Source organism: Falco rusticolus, chromosome 8 (genome assembly GCF_015220075.1).
Source record: "Falco rusticolus isolate bFalRus1 chromosome 8, bFalRus1.pri, whole genome shotgun sequence".
In the NCBI taxonomy this organism is placed as follows: Eukaryota; Metazoa; Chordata; class Aves; order Falconiformes; family Falconidae; genus Falco; species Falco rusticolus.
The window spans coordinates 49,029,622-49,042,216 of NC_051194.1; the positions used below are offsets into that span (position 1 = coordinate 49,029,622).

General features: G+C 54.2%; 1 protein-coding gene across 1 annotated transcript; it reads right to left on the reverse strand.

The window, feature by feature from the left end:
* Window positions 1-1,242: 1,242 nt before the first annotated feature.
* Window positions 1,243-5,174, reverse strand: NEUROD1 (neuronal differentiation 1). The gene is made up of 2 exons (XM_037398807.1): window positions 5,021-5,174; window positions 1,243-3,807 (listed from the first exon to the last, which is right to left on the reverse strand). Exon 2 carries the CDS (start codon window positions 3,796-3,798, stop codon window positions 2,707-2,709), a length of 1,092 nt encoding a protein of 363 aa, XP_037254704.1. The 5' UTR covers window positions 3,799-3,807; window positions 5,021-5,174; the 3' UTR covers window positions 1,243-2,706.
* Window positions 5,175-12,595: the final 7,421 nt, after the last annotated feature.

Here is a 12,595-nt window from a genome sequence, read left to right on the forward strand (position 1 = left end):
GCTAGAGGTTTTGAATTTTGTTATTAACTGTGGAAAAAGAAAAGGTAATTGAAAAGGTTTCTTGTGGTTTGGAAATGCCTTCCAAATATTCATTAAACATTTAAGCGACTAAATTTGCAGAATATGTTCCTGACATTGGCACTGGTTCTGTGGCATTTCTCTCATCAGATGGAAGTACTGTGTGTTATGCAGAGTGCATTCATGCATAAACAATATCATTTTCATAAATTAAAACCTCCCCTGCAGAAGGAACATCTGTGCCTGCCTTTGAATAAAAGATGGTGGCATGTGAGTTGCCCCTTGACTGACTAGAAGAATCCTTGTGCTGGAGAAGAAGGTGTGTAACCAAAGGCGAGCAAGGCTGGGTCGGCTTGCTCCATGTTATTGGAAAAACTGTCATTAATTCCCGGCCCACCCCCCCACCTCGGGTTAGCTGGGGTGTATTTAGCTGTGTTGCCACTGATGGGGAAAGGTTAATCGGGTGATTGAAAAGTTGCCTTTTGCTTTCTTGCTTTTGGGGTTCAGCAGCAGCCCCGGAGCGGGGGGCGCTGCCCCTACGGCCTCGGAGCGCTGGGGGTTCCGTAGCTATAACCACCTTTAAAATAGACGTCAAGAGCTTGATTTCTCCTGGGGAAAAACGCACTCGCCCACAGGGTGAGGAGCCTGTTAGCGTTCTGCTGGATTCAGGAGAAGCATTTATTTATGATACCTGCGCTTTGCGACAGACTTCCTACGAGGTGTTTCAGGGAACGTCTGAAATACGTGCCCGGCGGTCGGAGGCAAAGACCTGTTGGTAGCTGCTCCGGTCGTAAAGGGGAAGGGCTCTCCCGGGAGCCTCAAGTCCCAGAGCGAGCGGCGCAGACGAGGGCACACACGCGTCTCCCGTCTGGGAAGCGGGACAGACGGCGAACCGGCGCCGCCGGGTCCCGGGCTGGCCGGCGGGGCCGAAACGGCGTTTTGCCGGGGTGCCGGTCAAAGGGACCCCCGCCGGCCCGGCGGGAGGGGAGAGCCGCGGCGGGCGGCAGCGGCGGTGCTGGGCTGGGCTGCCCGGGGGGCGCCGCAGCGGGTGCGGGGCGGGTGCGCTCGGCGCAGCGCGGACCCGCAGCCGCAGCGCTCGGCCGTCCTGCCCCCGCTTCCCTGATTCAGCAACGGCGCGTTGCAGGCAGCCGGTTTCGCTGTAAGCTAACGAACAAAATCCTTCCCCCGGAACCCCCTCAAGGTAAGCAAAGAATCCGCGTCTTTTTTTTTAGTCCAATTTTATTCTACAAATAATAAGTGTTGCACCTTTCATGAGCTATCCGAATAAAACAATAATCCCATAGGAATTACTTACACTAAGAAAAAAAAAAAGTAATAATCACATTTAAGGAGAAATGCAACATTCGACCAAATGTTCAATACTATGTCGTTGCCAAAGGACGGATGTTTCTTCTAAAATCCCAGTGTGCATTACACCATAATATACAGGATTACAAACAAAATTACAGTACAGATTGATTCCAGTTGAACCAGCGTTACATTTCAAACAGCACTTATTCTGGACTGCATTGTACATGCAATAGCTATTGTTCTAATTACGGATTAAATGGTTTGAATTTGTTTCAAACTACCGTACTAATCGACTACAATAGGTATATAGCCCGACTTTAACAACCTGATTAGTTTTAGGTTCCGATTTATAAGATGAGCATATGACAACCACGGATTGTGTGAACATGTATAAAATCATGCATTTATATCGCCTGGAAACATTAACATCTTCAAGTTCTCTTAAAAAAACCCAACCAAACAAAAAACCCAAACAGAAAAAAAAAAAAAACCATAACCAAACCACGGAATGCCAAGGGGTTCAAAGACTAAAAAGAAACAGTGCAAATTGTATGTGATAGTCAAGCAGCTTTCGATTTAAAAAGGATGTTGGCATTTGCTTATAATCTTTATATACAAGTTTGTGCAAGTAATGTGTTGAATTGATATGTTTTAATAGAAAATAAGTCTCTCGTTCTTATATCTTCTCAAGACCTAGGGGATCTGGTTCTTGTCGTAAGGGGGGAAGGAAAAAAAAAAGAAAAGAAAAGAAAAAAAAACCAAAAGAAAAAAAAAAAGACTTTCATGGGAAAGAAATTGCCCGGATTGTGCATTTTTGTTGTTGTGTTGTTGGTTTTTTCTTCTTCAACTATTTGAAAGGAAAGAAGTGCTAAGGCAACATAACTTCTCTAAGCACTTTTCTGCTGGTTTAAATTAGTTAAATTATTTTGTATAAATTAGATATAATTCTACCTTTCCAATATGTATAAAAATTGATGAAGCTGCATGGTTTAAAATAGGAAATTCACGTTATAAAAAGTCATTAAAAATTCTGTACAAAATCACAACAAAATAATTCAGCATGGGAAAGGTAACAAGTAGTAAAACGTTGGTTGAAAAATAGAGATCTCATATATATTTTGTAATTGGCCCATCGCTAGTTTAAAAATTGCATAGATCCTAATTATTGCTTGTGATTTTGTCATCCCGATCAGGTACTGGGCGCGATGCCGGTGCCCCCACCCCGCGCCGAGGGCGTCGCTCCGCCGGGCGGCGGCCGGACGGGGCGCGCAGGGCCGGCCCCGAGGGCGGCGGGGCAGCCCCCTGTAAACAAGGCGGTGGCCGCCGGCGGGCGGCCGGGCTCGGCCCTTCCCCGCTCCCCTCCCGCGGCGGGGAGGCTCAGTCGTGGAAGATGGCGTTGAGCTGGGCGCTGAGGACCCGCTCGTGGTGCGGGTGGCCCTCGTAGGGCGCCAGGCCGTCGACCGGGATCTCGCAGCGGGAGGCGGCGGCCGGGAAGATGGCGGCGTGGGCGGGCGCGGCGGCCAGCGCGGCGGCGGCGGCGGCGGCGGCGGGGTAGTGCATGGTGAAGGCGTAGCCCTTGTCGAAGTCGGCGGCCGGCTCGTGCTTGAAGGAGAAGTTGCCGTTGACGCTGAGGGGCGGGCTGAGCGGGCCGTCGAAGGCGGGGCTGGCGCCCTCGGCCAGGCCGCTCTCGAAGAAGGGCTCGAGCGCGGCGCCGTAGGCGTGCGGCGGCTTGAGGTGGAAGAGGTGGGAGCTGTCCATGGTGCCGTAGGGCGGGCTGGGCAGCCCGGGCGACTGGTAGGGGTACGGGTGGGCCGGGAAGGGCGCGCCCGCCGCCGCCGCCGCCACGTGGGGCGGCACCTCCTGGCTCTGCTCGGGGAGGAAAGTCCGCGGGTTGAGCTGCAGGCAGCCGGCCACCAGGTTGGTGGTGGGCTGCGACAGGCCCTTGCAGAGCGTCTGCACGAAGGAGACCAGGTCGGGGCTCTTGCCCGAGCGCAGGATCTCGGAGAGCGCCCAGATGTAGTTCTTGGCCAGGCGCAGGGTCTCGATCTTGGAGAGCTTCTGCGTCTTGGAGTAGCAGGGCACCACCTTGCGCAGGTTGTCCAGGGCCGCGTTCAGGCCGTGCATGCGGTTGCGCTCCCGGGCGTTGGCCTTCATGCGCCGCAGCTTGAACCGCTCCATGCGCGCCTTGGTCATCTTCTTCTTCTTGGGGCCGCGCCTCTTGGGCTTCTGGTCGTCGTCGTCGTCCTCCTCCTCCTCCTCCTCTTCGTCCAGGTCGTCCTCCTCGTCCTCCTCCTCGCCGTTCCGCAGCGAGTCCTCCTCGGCCTCGGCGTGCAGACCCTCCAGGTCCTCCTCCTTCTTGTCCACCTCGTGCTCCTCGTCCTGGGAGCTCAGGCACTCGTCCGTCCAGCTGGGGGGGCCTTGCGGCTGGGGCTCGCCCATCAGCCCGCTCTCGCTGTACGACTTGGTCATGGTGAGCCTCTGCGCCGCCGAGGGGACAGAAAAGAGCCGGGTCAGCACCGGGCCGGCGGCCACGGCCCCGCGCAGCCACCCGCGGGGAGAAACCGCCCGCGCCCCCCCCCCGGGCCCCCGCTCCCCCCGGCCCCTCCCCAGGGAAGCCCCGGCTGCTGCACGGTGCCAGCGCAAACTTTTAATTGTCTCCGCAGTCCTGCTTTATAATTAAGTTGACATATGCTCACATGCCATTATGTAACTCGCCGATATTAGCGGGAATATAAGAAGATTACGCGTGCGGGATGCAGCCCGGGCGGCACGCCGCGACCAGACCGAGCGAGTTAAAAAACAAACAAACAAACAAAAAAACCCACCAAAACAAAACAAAATCCCCAAACGGCAGCACTTTTACCGAACAGGGGAGGGGGAAAGGCGGGGGGGGTGGGGGGTGGTGGTGGCGGACGGACACCCAAGACCCCCACAGGGACGGATGGCCGCCCGTGACGCCTGTCCCGGCGGCTCCCCCCTCGCCGCCTCCTTGCACGGGGCTCCCGCACCGCCCCGACGGGCGCCGGGCACCTGCTCCCCCGACCGACCCTGCCCGACCCCTCCCGGCGACCCTCCCCCGGTGCCGACTCCCGCCACTGGGCCGTCGCTGGGTGCCCGCGGCTGGCTGGCGACCGGCGTGGCTGCGCGGCCCCCGCCCGCGGTAACAGGTGCGGGACGGGCCCCCGCTTTCCGACGGGCATCGTCCCTCCGCCTCCCGCGGGGGCCTTTCGTCAGGGGCTGCGACCGTCCCCCGGTGGCACCGGGTACAGCGGGGAGGAACAATGCCGCCGGGGTGCAGCCTGCCGTGGGACCGCGGCGGCTGCCCTCCGCGGAGGAGAGGGAGCGGGAAGTTGGGAGGCGCATAGGTGGGAGCACATATATATATATTTAATATGTGTGTGTACAGGGGTACATTTACATGTATATACGTGTGTGTACGGACGCACGTATACATTTGCAGATATATGTGCGTGTGCGCACATATATATGTGTGTGTGCGCGTGGATGGATGGATACAGGTGTGCACGCACACAGCTGCCTGCGCGCACCGGCAGGCACGACCGCCGGTTCCCGTGCCCGCAACACAAACCGAAGCCGCTCCGGCAGAGGCAGGTCCGTCCCGCCCGCCCCGAGCCCGGTAGCCGCCGCCAACCCCCTTTCCCGGCGGGGTAGAAACCCGGTTTCCCGTTACCTCCGTTGCTCAGCCTCTCCTGCGCGGTGACGGTCTCATAACCCCGGCACAGCTCTCCGTGCGAGGGGGCGCCGCGTGATGCTGTTTTTTTTTCCCGACGTTGCGCAGCGCCGGGCTCCCCCGTTATATAGCGGGACCGAGGATGCGCGGCGGGGGGCCGGCACCGGGACCTGGGTACCGCGGCGATCGCCACCGCCCAGCGCGCCTGCGCCCCGCCCCGCGCCCCGCCCCGCCCGGTGGCACGCGCCATATGGCCGCCCACGTCAGGCGCGGCGGCGTCCCGGCCCCCCCCGCCACGTGACACCCCTTATTTGTATGCGGCCGCGCGCCCGCCCGTTGAGCCGCCACGCCCTTTGTGGCCCGCCGGGCGGCCGCCATCTGTCACCGGGCGCCCACCCCCCCCAACCCCCGGCGGCGGAGCGGTGCGGAGCGGAGCGGTGCGGAGCGGCACCTCCTCTGCGCACCGCGCCCGCTCCGCCGCCGCCGGGGCGGGGGCGGGGGGCGCCGTCCCGCGGAGCCGCATTGTTCCCATTGTTCCGCGGTGCGGCCTCCGCGGGTCCCCGCTGCCCCCCCCGAGCATCCCCAACGGGCGCCGCTGACCCCCGGAGCCTCCCCCGCCGCCGCCCCCCGCGGCTTGCTCCGGTGCTGGCGGAAATGGCGTCCCGGGACTGCTGTGCCCCGGGGTCCGCCCCGGCGCCTGGGGCAAACGCAGCTGGGCTTCGCCCGGCTGTTTGGTGGGAACACGCCGGTTAACGGCGGGCGGCAGAGACAGGCGCCGAGCGATGGCTGCGGAGTCTCTAAACGCCTCGGCGCAGTTTGCAAACCCAAACGTCAGAAACGCGCTCTAACGAGGGAGGTCTGTCCCCCCACCCCGGTAACACGGGGAGCTTTGCTACCGGCACGCGTTATCCAGAGATTTAATCCATAAGAAAAAAAGAAAAAAACGTAATTTATTTTCGCCACGTTGGGCTTTAAATGCGAAACCAGTAATTCCCCCCTGCCGAGGCAGATTCGAAAGGTATTTTTCCAGGTCGGGTTATTTTTAAAATGTTTCTCTCCTGTCCGTGACCTACATAGCCGTGGGGCTGGCGGGGCGGCAGGAGGAGCGCCGCGGCATGTTTGCCTTCTCGGTAATCGAATACGAAGGGCCACCGGCTGCCTTGTGTTATTTTCGAGCTGGCCGATTCTCGGTGCGGAGCGAGGGCCGGCAGCGCGGCGTGTGCCTCCGGGCCGGCCGAGCGGGGCCCGCCGGGGTCACCGGGAGGCTGCGGCCCTTCCCCGGGGCACGGCCGAGGGGCAGCGCCGGTGTCCACCCGCCCGCCCGCCGGCAGCGGCCCGAGGGCAGCCCCGGCCGGCGGCGAGCCCCTGTCGGGCCGCGGAGGAGCCTTCGAGGCAGGGCCCGGGGCGGGGATGGCCGTGCCCCGGACAGCTGGGCACTGCGTCCCGCCGAGCCGGCCGCCCCCTCGGGAGCGCCACCCCGTTAACGGACGCGGTTCGGAAGCGGTTCGGTTTCCAACAGGTTTTGAGGGCGCGGGAGAGGGATGGGGCTGGGTCAGCCCTGCCTGGGCTGCTGCGAAATGTCACCCGCGTTTGCATGGGACCGGCTGGGAATGCAGCCGGGAGCGTGGGGCGCGGGGGGAAGCACCGGCAACCCCCCCGGGGGGAGGGCGATGGCGGAAAGCGGAGCGCCGGGGAGCGGTGAGGGCTTTGGGGGTGCCCGTGTGCCTCCGAGCGCGTTCAGCACAGGCAGCTTCCCCGACAGCAAAATAAAGCCAACAAATTGTCGGTAGGCAGCTGAGGAGACAGACAAGTGAAGGGGCAGGCCGTCGGACAGAGAGGCTTACAGCCCGCCGAGCCCGGCGCGGGGACACGCGTGTCCGCGGAGGCGCGGGGCGCTCCCGGGGCCGGCCCGTCGGGGCGGCGGACGGGGCGAGCGCGGCGCGCAGCGGGACTCGGGCTGCGTCCCGCCCGCTCCTGCCGCTGCTCCGGCACCGCTTCTCCCCCCACATCACGCAGGCGGCCGGCTCTGCCATCCCCCCGCGGGCCGTCCCCCGGCTCCGCGGCAGCGTTTTCCCACCTTCCCTGCCTCTCCTCTTCCCCAGCAGCTTGATTTTATCGCGCCAAGCCTTTTTTTTTTTTTTTTTTTTTTTTTTTTTCCCCTCCCTGACCTACAGACTCCTCCTTCTCCATCTGGCTCCTAATTCGGCTTCTGCTTATTTTTCCTCCCGAATCCCTTTTTTTTTTTTTTTTTTTTAACTCGCTTTTTCTCTTTCTTCTCCTCTCCGCCCTGCCTCCCCCCGCCCCGCGGCGCGGCACGCGAACCGCACGCGTCCCAACAAAGCTGCGGCCCTGCCCCGCCGGCTCCCGCCTCAGCTGGTGCCCCGGGGCCGGCTGGCGCCCGGTGCCGCGGCGGGGGCGCGGCCCCTCCGCGGGGCGCCGCCGGGGCTGAGCCCTGGCATGGCGGGGCGGGAGTGGGGTTTGCTGCCGTGGGAGCAACGCTGGGGAAACGCCATACAGTTGTCCGGAGCGCGAAATCCGCTCCCGAGGAAATCTCTTGGGTTTGCGGCATTATCTTAATTAAGATAATTGATTCATATTGCACCTGCGAGAGTGCGGGAGAAGGAAGCCTCCCCAAATAGCTTAAAGCTATTGGAGAGGGGAAGCCGCGCTCGCAATTTAGCGAGTGATTTACTGCCCGGGCAGCCCGGGCTCTTCGGGCTCTCTCCCTTCGCTGTCACGTCTCCCGCTCCCTCCGTCTCCAGCCAGGCACCCGCACAAAGCCTGAGGGGAATAAAAAGAGGAGGGAAAGTGTCCCTAAGCGGCTTCCCTGTCCCCCGGCCCCGCTCGGCACGGCCCCTCCACCCCATCCCAGCCACACCGCGGAGCCGGGACCGCCGGCTTGCGCTCGCCCGGCCGGCCCGGTGGCGGGGCTGCGCCGCTCGCCCCTCTCGGAGGGCTGCGGCGAGAGCGGGGATGGCATCAGCGGGCACCGCACCACGCCGCACCGCAGCGCGGAGCGCACCCCGGCTCGGCACCGCCGGCGGAGCGCGGCGCCCCCCAACCGCGCCCCGGTACCGGGCGGGCGCTCCCAGCGTCCCCCTGGGGTGCGCGTACAGCTGGGCTCCGAGCGGCTGCGAGTGGTTAAGGTGCCTTTTCCACTCTTTTTTTTCTCTTAAGACTCGGTGTATTAATTTTATTGGGCCTTTCCCCGTTAGATAAATGCTGTTGTTGTTTTAATTCTACAAATGTAAACTTCTATTTAGTTAATGGAAAATACATCGCCACCGAGGTTTAATTATCAGCTTTTTAAATTACTCTCTTAGTCAAGTGCACACAATTATGAAATCACAATAGATTTAAAATATAATTCAAATTGATTAAAAAAAATAAATCAGAGAAGTACGTACCATTAAAGCAAATGTCTAAATTGTATTGGTAGGCCTGAGCTAGAATTTAAATAACATCAGCAGTCTTTGCTATCGGTGTCAAACCACCTCTGTTATTAGGAAAAAGGATTCTTATCAGACGGGATTTAGATGCTGTTATAACTGCAAAATCTAATTATTTTTGATCCAGGCATTTACCCCCAGAGTCCCACCTTGTTTAAATAAAGTGTTTTCTTTCCTCTTGAACAAATGCATTTCCATTTGAATTAAATATTGATAATTTGACCTTTTAGTTCCTTTAACTAATCAAAAGGAAAAAAAAATTCCAAATGTAGATCCTAGTGCCTTGCCCTAGTGGGTCTTTCCGCTTGAATAGACACTGAGATTAAATGAGTCAAACTTCCTCTTTCATTGCACTCTCTTTGCACTAATTGCTTATGCAAAAATGCAGATTTGTATTAATTAGTAACTCCACTGATTAGTTCGGTGGTATTTTCACGTAATAAATCATGCTGCAGACACGATTTTTGGCACGTCCCCAGTAGTGGCTCAGGATGCAATAAGTTTTCCATATTAAATAAAATCTTAGCCTAAATCTACCTTTTCGTTGCAGGTACACTGTGTACCACCTGCTGTACACACCTGCTACGGGAAATTACCTTCTGTCCCTGGCAAGCCTCTTTCCTCTCCTTGATCATGTTCTCTTCTTCACAGGGTGTAGACTTTAAAATGGGAAGCATGAATCACAGAACCAAAGGAGAGAAATGTGATGTTATTTTTAACCCTTTCAAATGAATAACGCTCAGTTGTAAGGGGCTGAAACCTATATCAGACACATCTGATCTAATTTTGTTTCTTTTTTTCCTATGCCCAGCCACGCAATCTGCTCTTACAGCACTGTTCACTGCGTGCCCAAATTATCATGCATAAACCCAGTTTTGGGTTTCTTTGTATTTGTTTCTCTTTCCTTGAACTGCAGAGACTGAACTCTTACAAACGTGACACTTGTTAACTGGAGTTCATGTCTCAGTTGGGTACAGAGGCCTCAGCAGCAACAGGACTCCACAGTATTCATAGCGGTATCGACGCCGTACCAAAAACGTCCCTGCTTGCTTGTATCATGAAACCATGATAAAAATCTCTCCAGAGCATACACAAGCTGATGTGTCCAGTGGCTTAGATCTACATGTGAAAAACCTTTCCCAGTCATTTCAAAAATCATCCTAGATAATACCTTTCTACCTGTTTCCCTCAGACAGAGTTGTCTGTGTTTCATACCCTTTCCTTAAGCAAGCCAGCATAATGTATAGGTATGATACATACCACAACAAATGGTGTCGACTAGTGCAGTACTTGGCAAAAAGAACGGGAGGCTTCAAAGGAAATATAAAAGATGACGACACTGGTGCCATTTAATCATAGGTGACACATTTGGGGGCAGATCCTGAGAAACTTTTGCCTCTCTCCTGGCCAAGACTCCCACTTGCGTGAGCAGGACACGGCCACAAACAAGCGTGCAGGATACGGCCTTTGGCCCTCAGTCTAAGCAGTGCAATGGGGTGGAAGAGCAGCAAACACAGGTGCCAGCAGATTATCCAAAGCTTTGCTGAGATTAAAATCTTGTCTCAATATGAGTTATTGCATATTCTCTAAATAGAAATCTCCTTAGTGGTGGCTTTAAAAGGTCTGCTTTTGTTTTCCTCTGAGGGGTAATAATGGTTGAACCCCACACTATGCACGTAATAGCTTACATGTTTGTTCCCTATGGCTGAGCAATCTGAACATTTTGCTAATACTTTGCAGTTCCTGGCAAAGATACCGGTTCTGTTAGTGTTCCTTTATTGAAGAGAGAAAGCAAAAGTCAGAACGCTCTTACAGGGTTATACAAAAAAAGGATCCTGATTAATTTCAGAACATGGTTACTTGTTTTAGCAATATCCCAAGAACAAAACAAGGAAGGTTAAATCAATGATCCACAGGGATGGAAAAAGAGATTCAAATAATCATTAAATCTTATTACATAATGCGGCTTTGTTTTTACCTCTTGGAGTGAGTTCACACCTGGGTCTGTGCTTTAAGTGCTCCACAGTGAGCGGGGCATGATGGAGAATCATTTTCCCATCACAGTGCAGTGTAACCTCTGCAGCTGTAGAACAAAAGCCATCCACTGAAACTCTTGCTAGGTATTTTAAGTGTATATGGGAATATTCTTCATTTTATGCAGCACCACATTTGAGTGCTTACCTTCTTCCACCATTCCTGTCATCACTCACAGTTTACCCCCATGATAGCCACTGGTATTTCACATAGTGTAGAAAATGCCCAAGAGCGTGTGTTGCCGCATATGACTGCTTTTCAGAGATGCTCCTGGGATGCTAATCATCCCAGCTATGAGTGTGCTTTCCCAGCACTTCGCTGAGACATGGTGTGCTCTTTCTGTGTCTCAAGGTGGTGTCTCAACCTCTTAACCACAAAGAACAGGACAAGCATCAGATAACACACTTTGCTTCATTTCTCTCCCGAGACGAACCAAAGAGGTAACATCTTGTCATCCAGAAAGCATCTTTGTTCTCCCAGTTCCTGCAGAGAGTGTGGTTCGATTGCCCTCCATTGGCTGGGGGCAATCTTAGCATTCACCTAAATGAGCTATGGACGTATTAAGGCCCTAGGACTGAGAAATAGCCTGCAGTCACATTTTAAGGACTCTCAAAGGCAAGTGTCCATTAAGATCAAAAGTATGTCTGAAATACAAAATATTTTACTGTAAGTTATTGTGCAAAATTAACTTTCTGTGGTCTTTCAGTAGAAGATGCAAGGGTCCAAGCACTTGGGGCTTGCAAGCCTCCTTCAGGTGCTCAGTGTAGGACAACTGGTGGCCATTGACTTGAAGTAACTCTGGGAGAAGGGCGGACAAGCTGGGAAAAAAAAGTAGGTGAGGGATGTTCTACACGTTGTAGCCTGACAGGTGCCCTTTGGAGGAAGACTGGCCTTAGTGGAGTTCTGGCATGAGCAACCCATGACACAATAGCTAAGGATGTTCTGGCTGGAGTCATCTTGCAGGGAGAAGTCCTGGACACAGAGCTTTAGCCCAAGGCTCTAGGAGAGAATATTTCTGAGGTGCTGGGGCTGAAGCCACGTTCTCTCATGTGCCCAAGTAAACCTTTTGTATTCATCAGTGGTGGCTCTTGCCCAGGAAAACAATGCTCTTTGCTAGTCATCATCCAAGCCCACAAAAAAGTATGTCCTGCAAACCTGTAGCTTTCTCATCAGCCTTCTGAGAGAATTATTTTCTCACTGCTGAACCTTTGCTTGGTTCATGTAGATTCCCAAGAGAGGAGGAACATGCTGGCAAATCGGTGTTTCCTCCACAACTGAGCTCCAGTTACATGCCACTATGATAATATAAATATATGATAATATAAATATTTACTCATTTTGTCCATCTTCACCCTTGTAAGAGGATAAGAGCATCTGGCCCTTTGTTAGTAGTCTATTGTCAGTTTGCTAGCGCATCCACTTGTTTATGTTCACTTGTACAAGAACACGTAAATAACCATCCTCTCCGCTGCTTTGCAGAGCTCAGTCACCGTTGAAAGGAGGTGTTAAAACCTGCCCTCCTGATGGGAGTGGGGAATTCTCACCTGGTCTCTCTTCAGGCGGCTTGCAGAGCTGTATTTGACAGTATGAGATATAAAGCAGCAGAAAAAAACTTTCAAAAAAAATGCAGATTTTCGCATTTCCATACATTTATCCTGGCACTTCACACTGTGATATTTGGCAGAATCTTTTTGGTAATACAGAAAAACTCAAAATCAACAGCCAGGCAATGGAGAATGAGACCTAGCATCTTTTAAAATTGACTAAGTGTTGGTGGAAGCAGAAATACAGCGTATACTGTTAAAATGTATTTTTTAAAGTTCTATTTTAAACTATCACCTGTAGTTCTTCTTCTGTATCCATGTCAACTCTAGGTAGACTGGTGCTCTGCAAAGCTATCAATAAATTGAAGGACTACATGTTCCTTCCAGAAAAAAATTAAAGATTAAAGTTGTCCATGTTTATGTTGATTTAGAGGGAGAAATCTCATTTTAAAAAAACAAAATCCTTCCAGAATTCAAAAGCAACTCTCAACTGTTTGGGGTTTTTTTGTTTTGTTTTGTTGTTGGTTTTTTTTGTTTTTTAACTACAG

Coding starts and splice junctions, on each gene's coding strand:
- NEUROD1 (XM_037398807.1), bottom strand. CDS start 3,798: ATGACCAAGTCGTACAGCGAGAGCGGGCTGATGGGCGAGCCCCAGCCG.